Here is a 20,069-nt window from a genome sequence, read left to right as displayed (position 1 = left end):
GGGAATAGCTGAGGGAGCTGTGGCACATTTCCCCTGAGCTCTGGGTGGGGATGCCATCCTACAGCCCTGACCCGTGGGGGTTCTGTGGGTCAGAGCAGCACCCACCTGGTGCCCATCATCCTGAGGCACACAGGAATTCCTCCTGCTGTTCAGCACCTGCCCTGCCCCTCTGGGGGCCCAGGTGTGCATGTCCCCCAGGAGCAGCCCTTCATGGCCACACAGGCAAAGGGGGGGTGTGTGTGTGTGTTTGTGTTGATGCCTCAGGTTTTGCTTTTCTATTGTTCAGATTTAGTGTGTGGGTCTGGGCTTCATGTTAGGGGATGGTGAGCTCTCTGCATGGAGCAGGGAGACAAAACAATTCCTGCTCTAGCTGGGGACCAAGGACAAATGATCCAGATCTCAGCCCCAAGAGCACAAACAATGGTAGAATGAAGAGAGAAAAAAAAGGATGGGACTGCATGGGCTAGAGCTATAACTGGACAATTATCTCTAATATACAAATGGAGCAGAACTTATGAAAGTGAGAGACCCCATGACCTGTGGTCCATTTTGGTTCATCTTGGGTGTAGCCCTGGCTGGGCTCTTGTGCTGCCCAAGGTGGCTCTGTTGAAGCCTTCTAATAAATCCCTGCTTTATTCTTTGGCTCTGTCTAGTCTCAGTTCTAGCTCAGCCTTCTCAAGACATCAGTATGGGCACGGAGGTTCTCCAGCCCCAGCTTCCCCCACTCCTCTGCTCTGATGGAGCTCAGCACCATCGTGGCACTGAGGTCCCAACCCCCCAGCAGAGGCAATGGCCTTGTAGTCATGGAGAACATGGAGAATCCAGGCTCAAACCCAGAATTTTATCAGGCTGTAAACTGATGGCCATTCCTGCGTGGTGGCATCCATCACCATCACCACCATCAGCATTTAGTTTTGTAGAGGGGGATTGTGTAACAGAAGTTAACTAAGAATAAAATAGCTTGGGGAAAGTTACTAAAAACACAAAGCAAAGGCACAGCCAAAGAGGTTAAACAAATACTGGGCACGTGGTGTTTGTGTTCACAGTGAGCACCCAACACCGGGGAAAAGTTACCCTGCAAAGAGATAAAAACCCAGCTCCAAACCTCCCCAGAGAGCTCCTAAGGACAAGGGAAAGGAATTATTCTCCTGTTTATTTGCAAGTAAATTAATACAAAACTTTGTCATTTGCTAATAACACACAAATCTTGTGATAGTTTTTTCCAAGCCTATCAGAGCTGGGACATCTGCCAGGGACAGCACAGGGTCAGCACATGATGGAGTGTGAGGAGAAAGGGGTGAGAAGATGGCCTGAAGCAGAAAAGTGAATCCCTGCTGTCTGTGTTCTCTGTGAAATTGAAGACTTCTTAAATTGTATTTTATCTTTGCAAATAGAGGGAGCTGGAGAGAGGCTGTACCTGAACTTGCAGTGTTAGTAAAATCTATTTCAGAGCAAACCCCTGAAGTGAACAGTGAGGAATCAGTGGGAGCAGATGGTCTGCACTCCACATTTCTTGAGGAGCTGAAGTGTGAAATCCTGACTTCCCAAGAGTGCTGTGTAACCTAGCACCTAAATCAGCAGACTGAAAAAAAATCAGACTAAGGAGATTTGGTCAGTGTGACTTGAGGGTTTTAGAAGCCTTTTGGAGGAGATCTGGGAAAATGTGGGTGAGTTAATCTGATGTCTGGAACTGTTAAAATGACAAAAAAATTAAAATACAGTGTTGGTAGATGATTGAATCCATCCATGTGTATTTTGTGTGGAAAAAGCCACACTGTGCTATGGAGAACCTTTTGCAGGATGTTGTCCTTCCTTCCCCTGAGCCCTTCTGACAGTGTCACTCACTAAGAGCCTCAAACACTGGTGCTGGGAGTCAGAGTGAATTCCCTCCTGCAGGAAAAGGGGAATTAATTCATTGTTTCATAGGAAATGAAAGGGAAAATGAGGTGTTGTTTTTATCTGTGGAGCTGAGTCTGCACTGCTGAGTGTGGAAAGGGGATTTGGGGTGGTCTGAGTTCATTGGGGTTGTGGAAGCAAATGGTGCTGGTGAAGAACTTTGGGACACCTTGTGATGTAAGGAACATGCAGGTGGTGAAATGACAGTGGAGTTCAATGGATTGCACAGAAATGCAGCTCTGGCAGTTTCTGTAACATAGCCATGGTCTCTGACCTGGGGCTTGGCATGGCCCTGAAATACTGAAGTTGGAAGATGCAGGTCTTTGGAAAATGCAAGATCTTCAAAACCAAATGAAATAGTAGGAACTGTTAGGAAAGGAATAGGAACCTGAGCAGAAAAATCATTATGGGGCTGTCTAAATCTGTCCTGGATGTCAAATGGGCCAAGCACTTCTTGTTCCCTCCTCTCTGAAACGCAGCAAAGCTCTTGGGTGTAGTAAAGAGCAGGTGTGGGATGTGCCAGGGATCATGGAGGAGCTGTGGGATGTATTTGGGATCATGGAGGAGCTGTGGGATGTACCAGGGATCATGGAGGAGGTGTGGGATGTACCAGGGATCATGGAGGAGCTGTGGGATGTATCAGGGATCATGGAGGAGGTGTGGGATGTGCCAGGGATCATGGAGGAGCTGTGGGATGTGCCAGGGATCATGGAGGAGCTGTGGGATGTGCCAGGGATCATGGAGGAGCTGTGGGATGTACCAGGATCATGGAGGAGCTGTGGGATGTACCAGGATCATGGAGGAGCTGTGGGATGTACCAGGGACCATGGAGGAGCTGTGGGATGTGCCAGGGATCATGGAGGAGCTGTGGGATGTGCCAGGGATCATGGAGGAGGTGTGGGATGTACCAGGGATCATGGAGGAGCTGTGGGATGTACCAGGATCATGGAGGAGGTGTGGGATGTACCAGGGATCATGGAGGAGCTGTGGGATGTACCAGGGATCATGGAGGAGCTGTGGGATGTACCAGGGATCATGGAGGAGCTGTGGGATGTACCAGGGATCATGGAGGAGCTGTGGGATGTATTTGGGATCATGGAGGAGCTGTGGGATGTACCAGGGATCATGGAGGAGCTGTGGGATGTATTTGGGATCATGGAGGAGGTGTGGGATGTGTCAGGGATCATGGAGGAGCTGTGGGATGTATTTGGGATCATGGAGGAGCTGTGGGATGTATTTGGGATCATGGGGGAGCTGTGGGATGTATTTGGGATCATGGAGGAGCTGTGGGATGTATTTGGGATCATGGAGGAGCTGTGGGATGTATTTGGGATCATGGAGGAGCTGTGGGATGTACCAGGATAATGGAGGAGGTGTGGGATGTACCAGGGATCATGGAGGAGCTGTGGGATGTCTTTGGGATCATGGAGGAGCTGTGGGATGTATTTGGGATCATGGAGGAGCTGTGGGATGTACCAGGATCATGGAGGAGCTGTGGGATGTACCAGGGATCATGGAGGAGGTGTGGGATGTACCAGGGATCATGGAGGAGGTGTGGGATGTACCAGGGACCATGGAGGAGCTGTGGGATGTACCAGGGATCATGGAGGAGGTGTGGGATGTACCTGGGATCATGGAGGAGCTGTGGGATGTATTTGGGATCATGGAGGAGCTGTGGGATGTATTTGGGATCATGGAGGAGCTGTGGGATGTACCAGGGATCATGGAGGAGCTGTGGGATGTATTTGGGATCATGGAGGAGCTGTGGGATGTATTTGGGATCATGGAGGAGCTGTGGGATGTATTTGGGATCATGGAGGAGCTGTGGGATGTATTTGGGATCATGGAGGAGCTGTGGGATGTACCAGGGATCATGGAGGAGCTGTGGGATGTACCAGGGATCATGGAGGAGCTGTGGGATGTATTTGGGATCATGGAGGAGCTGTGGGATGTAACCAGGATCATGGAGGAGCTGTGGGATGTACCAGGGATCATGGAGGAGCTGTGGGATGTACCAGGGATCATGGAGGAGCTGTGGGATGTACCAGGGATCATGGAGGAGCTGTGGGATGTAACCAGGATCATGGAGGAGCTGTGGGATGTACCAGGGATCATGGAGGAGCTGTGGGATGTACCAGGGATCATGGAGGAGCTGTGGGATGTAACCAGGATCATGGAGGAGCTGTGGGATGTACCAGGGATCATGGAGGAGCTGTGGGATGTACCAGGGATCATGGAGGAGCTGTGGGATGTACCAGGATCATGGAGTGGTTTGGGTGGGAAGGGACCTTAAAGCTCATCCAGTTCCACCCCTGCCCTGGACAGGGACACCTGCCACTATCCCAGGGTGCTCAGGGCTGTGTCCAAAGCACTTCTGTTCTGTAATCTTGAGTGCTTTGTGGGGAGAAGGTTGGAAAGGAAGGCTTGTTTCTCTTCATTGGCCAGAACCAAGAGACATCCCATGGTTGGCAGACTCCAAAACACACAAAAGTTGGTAAATATTCCCTGGAGGTGTCTCATGGAGCTCATCCCTGTGAGCTTTAGGGCTGCTGAAGTCTCTGCTGGCGCCAGAAAGCAAAATCTAACCAGGAGCAGAAAACACAAAGGTATCTCCTCTTTCTCAGGACATCACTCAGCCAGGGATTGCTCCCTGCTGCTAGAATATCCAGAGATATTTTGCTTTTCTTCTGTTGCCTCCTGGACACCTGGCCCTGGCTGCCAGGTGGCACCATGTCCCCTTTGTGTGCTGCTGTCCCTGGACGTGCCCTGCTCACGAGGAGCCCCCGGGGTTGGATTTGGGGGCTGAGGCACAGCGGGCACCACACCTGCAGCAGGTGCCCCTTGGCTGAGCAGGGCAGCCAGCAGGTGTAGGTATGATATTTTATGAAAAATCTTCTGCTAGGATTTTTCCTGTCCTGAGGAGCTGAGAGCCTCAGGAAAGAAATGTAAACAATAACTGTGTGCTGCTGTGGAATGCAAGAAGTGTATTTTCTGTTAGTTTATGTAGATTGTTTTCAATTAGTGACTAATCACAGCCACTTGTACCAAGGCTGTGAGCAGTCTCAGGATTTTTGTTATGCATTCTATTCTATTTTATTCTTAGTCTCTGTAGCCTTCTGGTCCTTCTTTTCTTTCTGTTCTTTTAGTGTAGTTTTAATGTAGTATTTTAATATAATATATAACATAATAAATCAACCTTCTAAGCAAAATAGAGCCAAACCTCATGTCCTCACACATGAAAAAATCACCACAAGAAGGAGGGGCATTGCTCACACAGGGTTAAGGGGAGTGGGGTGCTGGGCCAGCCTTGCCAGAGGTTTCTTGCCAAGGTGCAGTTGGTGTCTGGCTGATAAGGCAAGTGAAAAACGCAGACAGAAAAATGCTGCTCGTGTACAGGCTGCTGCAGAGCTTGCTGTGTGTCTGTGCACCCAGAGAGCTGCCCAGGCAGTTCCAGCTGTGGATCCACGTCCAGAGCTCTCCCTGTCTGCCATCCAGGTGCCAGGCTGGAGCCCACAGCTCCACAGGAGCCCTGCTGGGATGGGGCTGCTGCACACGAGAGCTTCCTCATGGCAGTGTTCAGGGACTGCTGGGAGGGAATCCCATCTCCCTCCCAACATGCAAGAGTGAGCAATTAATTGTTTGGAGGATTATCTGAGGACAGGACAGGGATGGAGATGTTAGTCCTGTGTCATTCCCCTTCACAGGGATGATACATAAATACAGATGTATATATACACTCATTTCCTTTCTGCAGCACTGAGCATTCTTTGTTAAGCTCCTGTTTGAGGTGTCCAGTTCCATGGCTGCATAATCCTGCCTCTGCTCAAATAACTGATTCCAGCTCCTCCATTTTTCTTTTGGAGCCAATTTTCTGAACCATTGATCATTTTCATTGCTCCCTTGTAAATCAGAGTTCATGTTTTCCTGCAGATGTGGGGGGCTGGGGTGTATGGGTGGAGGGAGGGGAGGGAGCTGCTGCCAGCCTCCACATGGGCAGTTCTTCCATCCCACTGTGATGCTGGGACTCGTGTCTAGTGTGAGAGAAAATCCTTATTTCTCTGGCCTTTTTCTGTGAACTTCAGTGCTATTACTTCCTACTCCATAAATCTACAACATATTATTTCTGCCTAAAAAACCCCCATGTATGTTGAATTACAGCATGAGTTTTTTTACTCTCCAATTGATCAATACAATTATATTTTGTATTTGTTCTGTACTATTCATGCTTACCTGGTTTCTTGCTTGTTGTCCTAGCGTTGAATATTGGATTTAGTTTCTGCCTCTGGAATGTTTATTTAGGGACTGGTCTCTGAAGCGTAGATCATATTTAGCAATTTGTGAATGCAAGCTTTTCACTGTAAATGTAAAAGAGCTGTTTTAATTCAGCCCTGCCCTCCTGCCACCACTGGACCCAGCTCTCTCTCCATGGAGCTGGGGTTTGGCATGTGCCAAGGAAACTGTGCAGCTCTGAGCAGCCCACAGCAGCAAACCAGGCCCATCAAATGCTCATGTGGGCTGTTCCAGCTGCTGAGCAGAGGTTAACGAGCTCACTGGGGCAGGCAAACCTCTGCTCTGGCTGTGGAAGAAGAGGGGAAGATTCCTCCAGTCAGCATGCCACAGGCACCACTTCTCCCTAGGGAGATTCGCTTTCATTTTCTCAAATATCTATATTAAAAAAGCATTTACTGCATTAGAGAGTGTCACTGCCACCGAAACTGTTCATAAACTGCAACTCTGGTTTTGCTGCAAAAAAATTTGCTGTAGTAGTTTACATTTTTATAACCTTTTTGTGGCTTGGTATGCTGATTTTTGTACATTAATTTGACACTTTTCTGTATTTCTCCAGAGGAACCCTTTTTGTCAGCTTGTGTTTGCTTTACAAATTTTGTAGCTGCATATTAAGTGTGTTTTAAGGACATCACAGCAGTGCTCAGGGATTGGGAAGAATTTTTTACTTTTGGGGTTTAAATCTCTTTTTTCCCCCAAGTATTATCCATATACTTCTGCTGTTTTTTAAGGAAGAATGTTATGACTCCCCATTTTCATTGAAAGTGTAAATTCCTTTTTTAGTTTCAGGATACATTTGAAGAAAATCAACTAATTTGTATACAACTAACTCATAGATTTAAAATATAATAATGAAAAAATTCGGCTTTCAAACATCAATTCAAACATTTTTTCTGTGTTTAGGGGGAGGGACAGGAGGGGATGGATTAACTGGATGATGGTCATGTTACAGTTTGATCCTTCTTAGAAACTAAATTGCAGTTGTGAAAATTGCATTTAACTTTATAATGATTCTAATAGGATTTGGAGCATATCCTAATGGAATAGGTTGTTATCCCTGGAGGAGGAAATAAAATCCCTGTGGACCATTTCAGGCTGATATGAAATGGGCTTTATGGTAAAATGTCCATTTTAAATACTGCTGGTAATCCAGATTTGTAACTGAAATACAAGCTAGGGATTGTGCCCCCAGCATCCCTGAGAAATGGGTTAGAAATGGAAGTGGCAGGAGTGCTGGAGTCAGGAGTATTTGAGATACACTGGGAGAACGTGGAAAACTCTGCTGAGTTTGTGTTTGTGCTCTTTGTGCTGTGGGGAAGCTTCTGGAATGAGCAGATGCTTTTGTAAGGGGTGCCTGGAGCTGCACTCCGTGTCTGCTTGGTCACAGCCAAAGGAAGGGGGTGGGGAGGAGTGGCAGGAGCTGGGATTTCGTTGGCTGGCCTTGGAAAACACACTCCGGAATTGTGGGCACCGAGGGCACCTGGAGGTGCTGGGGAAGCAGGAGGGGTGCTTCAGTGTTGTCCTGGGCATTTGCAGTTTGGAAATTGAGCCTTAGGCTGTTGCTGGAGTTCCAGCACTGCTGCAGGACTAGTCCTGGAAGTGCTCCTGTCCCTGGAAGTGCCCAGAGCCAGCTTGGATGGGCTTGGAGCACCGTGGTCCAGGGGAAGGTGTCCCTGCCCATGGCACGGGTGGCACTGGGTGGTCTTTGAGGTCCCTTCCCACCCAAACCACTCAAGGTTCTGTACTTGGCAGCGTTTGGAGCCACTGGTCAATCCTGTTCATCTTGGGTTTGTTGGATGCTGTGCTAGGACCTAGAGTTGATTTATTAATGCTTTTTAGAAAGAGAATAGGTTTTTAAAATGATCTTTACAGGCTGTGTGTCCAAAGGAGACCACTGCTGTGCTCCCCCTGTACAGCAGAGCTGCAGACCACTGGAATTCATTTCCATTTCCTTCTGATCACCTCTACTTGTGCAGTGGGATCCATGTCCAGCATCCATTCCTGTTTCCACATCACCCGGGGTGCATTTCCTGCTGCATGTGTGGAGTTCCTCAGCTCTTCCCATCCTTTTAGAGCTATTGGCTTAAAAAAGCATCTTATTTTTCAAATATTTCACCTTTATTGGGATGTAGCTTAGAAGTTTGAATCAATTGCTGATGTAGGTTGGATTGGGTTTTTTTCTTAATCTTTTGATCATTGTTGTGATCAAAATATTTTCTTCAGTCTCCAGAAGGGTGGCAGGGCTCCCTGGGGGGTGTGAAATTCTGTTTAAGCATTTTGCCTTTTCAGGAGTTGTTCTGTGCTGACACGAAGAGGGGGCTGAACTGCCAAGTTGTCTTTGAAGTTTAATTGTGTGTTTGGCAACAGAGCACACGATCTTCCCTTACAAATCTGGTTTTCTCTGGTAATTGGCTCGTTTGCTCACTGGTTATCAATTGAACTTCTCTACCACAAACATCTGTACTTGCATTGTGTTAATGCTAAACACTGACATGGTTAAACCAGAAGAGTGTGTTTGAAAAGCATTTATTAATTCATTAACTGGGAAGTAATTGATAAAGTGAGCACTCCTCATGTTATTATCCCTTTGTGAGCAGCTTGGCATTTGCTCCATGAGCCAGAAAAGCAAAGTCACTTTGAAAAAATAGGGTGTTTCAAATTCTTAATCTCCTAAATCAAGAGTAATTGAGAGTGGGTAGGAGAGTATCTACTTCAACTTCCACTTTTGTGTCAAGAAAATCCTGCCTCTTATGATTCAAAATTAATGCCTCTTTCTGGATGGTGGCCCAAATTTGGCAATATCAGTTGCCAAAGATATTTGAGTTCTTTCCAAATGTCTTCATTAGAAGTTAAATATTAGTGTAGAGCACAGAGTCAGAACTCTCCTGTGGCACAGTTTGGGCATTCAATCTTCCCTGTGAGGGTGGGCAGGCCCTGGCACAGCTGGGGCTGCCCCTGCATCCCTGGCAGTGCCCAAGGCCAGGCTGGGCAGGGCTGGGAGCACCTGGGACAGTGGAAGGTGTCCCTGCCATGGCAGGGGTGGGATGAAATGATCTTGAGGGAACTGTCCAGCCCAAAGCAGGCTGGGATTCCATGATGAGTTTTTCACCCAAGTTTTTGTGCTTTTGGCAGTCACTGGTACTGGCTTGTGTCTCTTTGTGTTCCTCTGACAAGATTAATGCGTGGCTAAGGAATTCAAACTCACCTGTAATGAATGCTTTGGAAATGGAAGCATTGTACATTGGTGGAAAAACAACTTTTCCAATTCTTGTATTCCCTTTTTTCAACTCTGCAAGCACTGCAGGAATCGATCGTGCGTGTGAATGCAGCCGGAGACAGAGATGGAAGGGAAATGAGAACATCAGCTATTGATCAGGCAGGCTGAACAAAATGAGGCATTAGTTAAAAAGGGCTAACGAGCAGGCAGTGATTGTCCCAGGCTGGCAGGGGATGATGCATGTGGGAAGGGCAGAGGCAGAGATGGCTTGGTGAGGGATTTGCTGCACTGCTGCCATGGTATTTATGCCATTTTTCAAGGCACTGCTGAGACACGGCTGAAATTCCATGTAAATGATTGAAACTCCACAGGCTCCTGTTGTATTTGTGGGGACCCTCGTGGCAGGAAGGAATGATGAGTCTGACTCCATGTTCTCAGAAGGCTCATTTGTTATTTTATGATGCTATATTATATTAAATAATACTGTACTAAACTATACTAAAGAATACAGAAAGGATACTTAGAGAATGCTAAAAATATAATAATAAAAAATTGTGACTCTCTCCAGAGTCCTGACACAGCCTGGCCCTGATTGCCAAAGAGTGAAAACAACTCCCAGCAGAACCCAATGGAACACTCACCTGTGGGTGAACAATCCCCAACCACATTCCAAAGCAGCACAACACAGGAGAGGCAAATGAGATAAAATTGTTTTCCTTTTTCTCTGAGGCTTCCCAGCTTCCCAGGAGCAAAATCCTGAGTGAAGGGATTTTTCAGAGAATTTGAATGTTACAGGCTCTGGAGATAGATTCAGGCTGGAGCACATCCAGGGGGTTGTGAGGAATTGTCACAGCAGAGCAAACACAACTGTGGAGCCACCCAAAATAAGGCTGGGGTAGGGGAAGGGAGGGAGCAGTAGCACAGCTTGTAATAAATAACAGTGCTGAGGATAAATACCAGGGAGGAATAAAAATAATTTTCATAGAGAATAAATTACAGCAATTTGGTGGTAAATAAATTCAGAAGAGAGTTTTCAAATGTCAGAGTTGTGTGTGGTGGTAGCAGCCGTCAGAGAGTGAGCACAGAAATATCTGAACCTTGTTAAGGTGGAATTTATGGTGTGTTTGGTAGATTTCTGGGAGGCTGGCATGAAAGGGATGTCTGAATGCACAGGCAGCTGGGCTTGGCCCCATCCAGCTTTTTGCTCCTGTGTGAGAGTTTGAGCAATGAATGTACAGCTTTGTGTAGGTTTGCACCCTTACCTGAGAGGTAAACCACCTTCTTACTCTAAAGTATTTCCATTTATTAATGTTCTCTTTATTCATTTATAATCCAAAACATATGGGGGGTTGGGTTGTTTAAAAACAGCTTACCTCCAGCTGTTTTTAAAAGTATTAAATCCACCTACAAACCTTTGGGATCGTTTCAGAGGAAACATGACCTAGGATTCCTTATCCACAGCACCAAATAAACCCCATTGAGAGGCCAAGTGTGTAAATTGTTTGTCTAAACCCCGTGGCCCTTCCATATTGACTTTCTTTGCTAAATATTAAAGGGCAAAAGGCTGCTTTGGGCTTTCCTGGAACTCCAACAATCCCAGCTGCCAACACCAGTAAGAGAATTGCCCTGTGCTGGGAGCACAGTAAACACAAATAAACGGGTGGGTGCTCTCCAAAGAGGATACTCAAGAAGTAAGTGCCTGCAGGGCTTGGTGCTGCTGGGCCAGATGAGTGCACAGGCCCTGGATGCAGCTGGAGGCTCCTGTGGGAGAAAATGTGACGTGTCTGTGCACTGGTCACTTGGGGCTGGTGTCCCCAAAAAATCTGTCTCAGAGTTTGTGTGATTTTAAATGTATTTGATGGAATTAATCTCACTCTGGGGACTTGAGGACATATAGAAGGCAGCCAAGACCCAGAGTAACACCTTTGGTGTGTGTTGTAAGTGAAGAACTTCTGTTCTTGATAGAATTTGTGTTCAGAGCTTCTGCTCTGCTGTGTTATAAATGCACAGCTCCCCTTCTGTACATCCATGGAATGTCAGCACTGTGCTATAAAGGCACCTGGCTGCTCATGGACATCCTGTTTCCTTGGCTTCCACAGGCCAGAGAAGAAACTGCTGGGCTCAGTGCAGCACTCTGTGTTTGATAACCTCAATTCCTTCCCAGGGACATGAGGCCACGGTGCCCTGGGAAAGTTTCATCTCACTTTTGTGTCCATTCATTTTTAAAAGTACTTTTTGATATCATTGTAGTACTTTTGATATAATTGTAGCTTTTGTTTTCCTATTGACTTGAACCCCCTGAGGTTTAACTTTGCAGTTTATACACCTCAGTTCCATTTCTTCTTTGATGTAGTCTTGAGAGGTCACTCTCAATTGGCTGGATCCTGTTGGAACCCTGGATGCTGAGAATCTTAAACTTTCTGTGCTGAAAGGCACAGACCCTCAAAAGAGCACTACATTTGACCTGAGGCATGTTTAGAAGACTTTAAAAATTGATTGATAGCACTGGGATTACGGGTGTGTACTTGGTGAGAAGTGTGTAATATCACAGGGTGGAAAACTCAGAGTTTGGGGTTTTAGAATATAGAAATAAATATGAACCAAGAAGTTTTAAGGCCGAGGCAAGTTATTCTTCTTTACCACCTTCTTCCTCCTTCTTCATGGGTTTGGATGATGTTTTGTAATTGGGCAGAAAAGTCCTCATTGTGGGCTTCAAGGGATCAGTTATTTGGTTAAAAGAGAAAATAATCTGTGTCCTTTCCTAATTGGATAGTTTAGTCTTAAAAGACCATGTAACAAGAGATGGTTAACCATTTTGTGCCTTGCTAATGAAACACTGCTGAACTCATGGTTGTGAGGCTGTTTCACTGATAAGAAATAATAAACACCTGAGTCCAAACATGAGCTACAGGCTCAAATAGCTTCAATCCCAACCTCAAAAACCCACAGGATCCCGGGATGGTTTGGGTTGGAGAGGATCTTAGGGATCATGTCATTCCCAGCCCTCTGCTGTGGGCAGTGACACCTTCCACTGGCCCACAGGTGATCCTAGAAGAACTCCCAGCTTGTGTGAGGTCTGCCAAGCTGAGCTGCACATTCCTGCTGCCTTGGCTGCCACTGGTGCCCGTCCCTCTCTCAGTGTCGAGCTGGCTGTGTGTGGGACTTTCAGGTCTCTTTCTCTGGCTCTAACATCATCTTCTCGCCTTTGTTCTTCCACCCTGAAGTCCCCCCCACGTTCCTGAGGCGCCCTGCGAACATCTACGCGCACGAGTCCATGGACATCGTGTTTGAGTGCGAGGTGACCGGGAAGCCGCCGCCCACCGTCAAGTGGGTCAAGAACGGCGACGTGGTGATCCCCAGTGACTACTTCAAAATCGTGGTGAGTGCGCCGGGCCTGTCAGCTCTCCATAGTCACGGAAATTGGCTTCTTCTCTAGAGCTGCTTTTGTCCTGTTGGTGTTTGGTATCTCTGCTGGGGGCTGTGTACAAATCACAGACAGGACTGCTAGGAACGGGCCTTGAGCTGTTTTGTTTTCCAGCATGTTTCATTACACGGTTATGACAATGGGAAGATGCTATTAACTCATATCCAGGCAGCAGACCAAGAACTTAATGTTACAGCTTAATGTTACTTTAAAAGATTTTTGGCCAATCACACAGAGCAAAAGCATATTGACAGCAGTTCTACCCACACGTCCCTCTGGTTAAAATACTGTTTCCTTATTTCAAATACAATACCTGCTTGTAGGCCTTAGAACACAATGCACAGAGCTCCATTATTAAGCTTAGAACTTCCTCATATCTCACTAGATAGACTTTTCTGCAGCTTAGGGAGTTTTTCTAGCCAAGCATTAATACACAAACCATTGTTCTATTTGTCCTTACTCTTCTACTTGTTACATAATTTTTCTGCTGACCAATCTTATGGCTACTGCTTAGCTCCAATCACAGTTCTGCTGTTTCTGAGGCCTGCCTTTTGCAGCTTTCCCAAAACCTTCTGATTTTATGGATTCCCACACTCTGGGACCTGGAAGAGAAATGGTTTCTTGAATCCCTTTAATGTACATTGCTTATGTTTTAAGAGTTGATGTCTTTATAGCTTGGAATTTCCAGGAGACTCGGGCACACAGGGTGGCAAAATGCACTGTCATGAGCTCACCACGACCACTGGCTGTGTGTGCTGCAGTCTGTGCCCCATTAAAATTCCAATTTCAAGCAGGAGCTGAAATAGAAATGTAACTGAGCTGTGGATGGTGAGTTTGGCACAGGGGTGCTTCTGCAGGGAGATTTCAGATGCAGTGAAAGGCATTATTGAGCCAGTTGAGAAATGAATGGCTGTGTCATTGGGTGTACCTGGCTCGTAGGGCTGTGAGGTTCAGCCAGGGTCCAAAATGCCACCAGAACAGCTGGGGAAGCATTGGGATTTACCAGTGCTGTGTGATGCTGGAAAATGATGGCCATTAATGAGAGCTTCTGCTGCCTTTTGAACTGCTGGAACATGAGGATTCAGGGCAAGGGGAACGCCCAAGCACACTTTTCCCAGTTGCTGTCAGGAGTTTCTCCTGCCACGTTAATGTGCCCTGCTGACACCATTGTTTTGGCAATTGCAGCCCATTTCTAAGTGTTGTTTTCTCCCTTTGCTCTTCAGAAAGAACATAACCTGCAAGTTTTGGGGCTGGTGAAGTCTGATGAAGGATTCTACCAGTGCATTGCAGAAAATGATGTTGGAAATGCACAGGCTGGAGCCCAGCTGATAATACTTGACCTTGGTAAGATAAACTGTGACAGCAGAGAGCCAGAAGTGGGGAGGGACCATTCCAAGGGACCTTTCCACAGGGTGGGTTCTGTCAATAGCTCAGCTAGAGCAGGGTGATTTTTTAAAAATCCTGTGAATGATCCAGTGTTGTTTTCTGTACACTTAGTGAGGAGAACTGAAGGAATTCTACAGGATCCATCCTGTATTTTGAATAATATTGGGTGCAATAATAAAACATGGTCCAAAATGTTGCATGCTGAGGGTTACAAGCAATAGCAGAATAGTGAAAATGAAAACAGTCACTAAAATCACAAACCTGGAAAAGAAGCACTTATGGAGCACACCCCAAATATTTTATATCAAAGTCATTCCAGTGTCAGAAGCCTTTTCTGCTATTAGTGTAAAAAATAGTGAGCTTTGTCATTCCTGCAAACTGCAGCTGCACATCTGGGGTGGTTTACAGCTGCAGTTTAAGGTAAATATGTGCTCCAGTCAGGGGAACTCCTGCCAGTGCTCCCTGTACAGTGCCCTGCATTGCATGGCTGGGGTGGTGAAGCACAACAATTGGTGTTATGATTAAAGACCCCAAAAGAGAGATACTGCAAATATCACCACTGAGGCATCAGGTTGTTTTGCTCTTTCAGGTCACAGAGTTCTGAAAAGTAATTTCTAAAAGCCCAAGGAAGAAAACCCCAGAGGATGAGGGGAGACAAGTCAGACAAGAAAATACTAAAATATACCGAGGGGGGCTTTGTGTTCTCTTTTTGGAGGGGGATTGTTTTAAATGCTAATTTCTTTCTTATTTGGATGGAGAGGATTTAGGAGAAACAGTCTTAGCCATGGCTGGAGGCTTGATGGAGCTTCACACCTTGAACAGCTGTGGATCTGCTGCCCCTGGCTTTGTGTCCAGTGTGCAGAGAGTAGACTTAGGAATGAGCCATAAAGAGATTTCCTGATTGTTTTCCAGTTGTTTTGTAGGATAGCTGTGCACTTGCTACTCCCTCTGAATTCCTCTTTGGATCTGGGTGTGTTTCACTGCTGGCTGAAGAGCCACAGGTACTCCCCACAAGGGTTTGGGGAATGCAGGGTGCCCTCTCCTGGGGTCAGGAGCTCTAATGCCATGGAGCAATGTCAGGAGTGCATCCAGCACTGCCCTGCTGTCAGCAGATTGCCAGAAGAATTATTAAAAGGAATTTAATTTCTGCTCTGTGCATTAATCACCTGAGTGGTTTGCAGCCCCTTCCAGCAGCAGCATTATTCCACATTCTCCACGTTTCAAACACTGAATAATGGATGGCCTTGGCTCTGGAAGCCCTGCCCAAGGCTGTGCTTGCACCCAGTGGTTTCTGAATGACTCTCACTGTTGTTATTGGAGTTCCTGTGGTCTCACTCCTCTGCCTTTCCCTCCCCTGCTGTTTGTCCAGTGGTTTCTCCTTCCTGCTCTGCTCCAGCACCTCATCCTGCTGTCCTGAAGGACTTTGCTCATAATGTCCTTTCTCTTTTGCATGCTGCCAGAGGATTTGGGCTGCAGTGGTGGAGTCTCACTGGGGGTGTAGAGACACACCCGAGGCCGTGTCCCTGCAGCTCTGGGGCCATTGGGATGCTGTTCTCCAGCAGTGGGACAGCCCTGGAACACTTCTGAGTGGATCTGTGCTGTGCAGGGGGCTGTGATGGGCAGTGCCCTGAGGAATGAGTGTGATATGTGAAACCTGGCCACTCACAGGTGCAGGAAATATGGATATTGGGGTTTAAAATACCTTCCTTCTCTCAGTCCATGAGCATGGAGAAGGATACTTCTGGGAAAGAGAGAGAAGGTATCACATGCAGTAGTGGCAGCTGGCTTGGTATGAAAAGTCAAACCCCTAATTTGAGCAAAAACTATTCTGAACATTTCAATCATTAATGCAGAAAACTTGTTTTTTAATTATTTCATAGCTGCTGATGAGAAATGCCAACTTTACCAATTTAAAAAGTAACTTCAGTGAAAAAAAAAAGTTGATTAAGTGTTCATCAAAGTTCTTCCCAGTTAGCAGTGCTTCCCTTCCCGTGCTGTTCTGTTTTCTCCTTCCTGCTGGAATTGGCAAACATCTGGCTATTTACAAACCATCTCTCATTAGCCCTTTTGCTTATCAAATTGATCTTGAATGAACTAAATGCAAATGAGAAAGTGGAAGCCCTGGGGAGTTTCTCAGGGAGGCCACGTGAGTGCTCTCATCCAAGTGAAGTCCCACATCTGTGCTTTGTGCTCCTGGAAGGCAGTGGAAGTTTGAAATGCAGTGAGGGGAAAACATTCATCTGCTACAAGGGGAGATGTCTGTGTTTGGACACATTTCTGACTTGGAGAGAGCAGGAATTTGGTGATTCACCTTCTGCACAGCCCCACAGAACTCTGTATAAAGCCTGTCTGTGGCTCTCATCTCCTACCATGAGCTTGATATAATCATGGATCAGACATAACGTTTTAGGCTGGGCTTTTTGGTGTTTGGGGGGAGTTCTGGGTAGCTTTAAGTACACAGGAAAATTATTTGAGGGAAATGTTAAAGTACAGAATTGAAAGGCTCCTTGAGTGGCTTTTCCTCTAAACTTTGGTAATTCTGTTAATACATTTAGAAAAGTTTGCACCTGGAAAAGGATTGGCCATATAGAATCCACAACCCTTGCTTTTTCAGGAATACATGAAAGAATCATGGCGTTGAGAGCAGAGACTTTTAGGGACACGTGTTTGTAATTAAGAAAGTTGGAAGGATAGAAGAGGGAGGAAGATTTGGGTCAATGGTCTGAGTTAAATCCTCTTCACCTCTGTGCTGAGCATCAGGTGTAGAATTCTGCAAGGAACTTGAAAAGCCTCTCGTGTGCTTTCCAGGCACTTTGGGATTTGGAGCTGTGTCCCTGTTTCAGGTACTGGCCCTGGGCCCTCAGTGCCTTTCAGAATTTCACTGCAATGGCTCTGCTGCCTGCTCTGCCTTTCAGGAAGAATTTGGGAATTCTCCCTAAGAGAAGGAAATTCCTCAGTGACCTCACTGCCTTGCACTTTGACTTTTCAGTCTCAGTGCTTCTCTCATTGCCCTTTGATGAGGAGATGAGTGGTTTGATGTCCTGCAGATGCCCCAAGGAGGACTCCTGCCTGTCCCAGAATCTCCATGGTGCCTTGGGAATGCCTTTCTTAGCAACCTCAAATCTCTCCTCCCCCTTTTTTACACAAAGCTTCACTTCCAATCCTCATTGCTCAGCCCCTGAATGTCCCAGTTATGGAGCAGATACACTGAATTACAGCAGAGCCTTTCCTTGTCATCACTTTTACAGCATTTTTGTGTGGGGGGGGGATGAGACCCTCGGGGTAACAGAGGCATTTGGGGTTTCTTGGTGCTGTAACCCAGCCTTGTCCAGGGAATCTGGCCCTGCTCACGCTGCCATGTGGGGACTGGGAAAAGAACAGGTGGCAACAAGTAGGAGGAGGGAGGCAGATGGTTCCCTGTCACCCTGTGTGAAAGGCATTGACGAGTACTCAGGCACCGGGGAGAACAGGAGTGGTGCCTGAACGCTGTGGAAAGCAGGGCTTGGGCTGTAAACAAATATGCTGTGCTGTGGGAGAACAATTTCAAACCAGCCTTTCAGATGCACCATGTCACCTTCACAGCTGAAGGGGGGTGCTTTGTGGGGCTCTTTTATACCACAAAATTGGGGTTTTTCACTATATTGTGAATTCTACAGGAGGGAAGGAGTCGGATACCCTGCTGTAGGAGCCATGTCAGGATTGTTTGTTATGGAACTATTTCTTTAAAATTAGGGTTTTTTTCATGAAGAAAGGTCTCTGTCCAAGCGAGGGTATCCTGCATGTGATTAATTATTCCCAGCATGAGAAGCAGGGAGGAGGAATTAGAAATCTGTGTGTGGTTATAGAGCTGTGAGGCTTTGGGATCACAGAGACATCTGGGGATGGGTGCAGGTTCTGCAGGGAGGAGGGGCAGGGAATCAGGGAACTGGGTCACCCTAAAGGCTGATTCCAGTGTTTCCTCACTTTGGAGAGGGTGACGAGGCAGCCAGGAGCACTGGCTCAGGGATCAGTGGATGGAAGGACAGCAGTGTGTGTCTGCTGGAGTCTGGGTCCTGCAGGGCAGGGGGGAGATGGAGCTTTTTAACACAGCCCTGGTGCTGCTGTGGGCTTTGGGCCATGTGGGGCTGCTGGGTGGCAGCTCTGTGACACATGGAGCTTCCAGAGCAGGCTGGAATTCATTGCCTGGGTCTGGCTGGCAAGTGGAGCTGGGAATTCCAGCCTTCAGCTTCCAGACAGGAGGCTTTGGCTTGTTTGGGATATTTTTGGTAGGTTTCCATAGGTGACTGTTAACAAGAGGCAGACCATTTGATCCTGAAGGACCAAAGCACAGCAGTGGTTTGCTCCACAGGGCAGGGGTTGAGTGTGTGTGTCCAGGAGACCAGGAGGGATAAAGAAGGAGCTGCCAGCTGGGCTCCAACACAAAGTGAAAGCCCAGGGAATCTGGAATCAAAGGCAGAAAATTGCCTGGAAGTGTAGGGATGTAGGAAAGACAAAGCTCAGGCGGAGCTGGAACCTTTTCAGGGAAGGCTGTGGAGCAAATCCCCCTGGTGGCCATGTTATGGGTACATGATGGGTGATGATTGGGAACATGGATCTGCCAAAGACAAACTGTGCCCAGCTGCTCCCGTGGCCCTCGGAGGTGAAATGGTTGTGCCTGTGGTGGGGAGGAGAGAAGCAGGTTTTGTTTGCTTTGCCTTCAGCCAGGCCTTTGGTGCTGTCTCCAAGAGTATCCCTGAAGCTAAACTGTGGAAATCCAGACTGGATGATGGGAAGTGTGGAGAACCATGGAAACTGGGAGCATGGATGTACTGGATGTGCTGAGTTGGAGTCATCCTGGACCCCCTGTTGCTGCTCAGGCAGGGATGGGGACAGGGAAAAGCTGCAAGCAAAGGAGTTTCTGATCAGAGAAAGCAGCTTCACAGGGAGGGAGCTGCACTCCAGCAGGCTGCCCAGGGAGCTCTGGGAATCTCTGCTCGTGGGAGATGCTCAGGGCACACCTGGACAAGGCCCTGAGCAGCCTGGTGGAAGGTGGCTCTGCTCAGGCTGGCGTTCAGGGGAGCCCCCAGACCTGTTCTGTGGTCCTGTGAGGCTGGGGTGGGGATGGACCCTCTTGGTGTTGGGCTCTGCATGGAAAGGCCAGATCTGACAATTCCTGGGATGTGTTTCCTGCTGATCCCCCCTGGAGAAGCACCAGTGCTGGTGTTGGTGGCAGTCTGACATCACAAACCTTGTTGCAGTAAAGTCTGACACCAGTGTGTGATCTCAGTGCCTCTGCTCAGTCACATCCCACGGATCTAACTTGGAGGCAGTTTTAAAGAATCATTTATTGCCCTAAATCAGTGCTTTATTTGAGCAATTGAGTTCTGTCCAGGCCTGTAGCTGCATAAACAATCCCATTTAGTGTTGGAACCTCTCTGCCAGGCTTTGGCCATGAGCTGTGTGCAGGCATGGGGCACTGAAAGGAGCTGGGTGGGCTGGGGGCTTCTCTGAGCCCCTCAAAGGTGGAGAACATCAGGAATCTGATCCAAGCTTCCCAAAGGCAGCACGTTTCAGTTAAGATTGTGCTGAAAATCTCTCATTTCTGCACTGCAGATGGTACTGGACTGTTTGAAGTCACTTCAGGCTGACTTGGAGATTCCCATTCCTCACACAGAGGCCATTTCTGCTGCCCTGACCTGACTAAAAAGATTCCCAGCTATAGCTGGATTTTAAAGGCAGTGTCAAAAGCCTTATTTCAGTCAGGATAGATGAAATACTCTGTGTTTTCCATAACTGTAAGCTTCATTATACTGTTTTGGGAGGCAAATAGAAGTTCTTGTTGACAAGTTTTGGCTCCTGCTGAAAGAAATGCAAAAGTTG

The 20,069-nt window shown here is 47.2% G+C and overlaps 1 protein-coding gene across 7 annotated transcripts in view; it reads left to right on the top strand.

Annotated features, from left to right (window-relative positions):
- The window catches only part of NEO1 (neogenin 1), a 173,645-nt gene that overhangs the window by 97,237 nt on the left and 56,339 nt on the right, over positions 1-20,069 (top strand). For all 7 annotated transcript variants that reach the window (XM_064389450.1, XM_064389447.1, XM_064389446.1 and 4 more), the window contains exons 6-7: positions 12,625-12,779; positions 14,048-14,168. In XM_064389450.1, coding sequence (XP_064245520.1) covers positions 12,625-12,779; positions 14,048-14,168 — 276 coding nt within the window. The remainder of the gene's footprint in view (positions 1-12,624; positions 12,780-14,047; positions 14,169-20,069) is intronic.

This window comes from Passer domesticus, chromosome 14 (assembly GCF_036417665.1).
Source record: "Passer domesticus isolate bPasDom1 chromosome 14, bPasDom1.hap1, whole genome shotgun sequence".
NCBI classification, from domain to species: Eukaryota; Metazoa; Chordata; class Aves; order Passeriformes; family Passeridae; genus Passer; species Passer domesticus.
The sequence above is the reverse complement of the archived record's forward strand: the minus strand, read 5'-3'. Positions and strand labels throughout refer to the sequence as shown.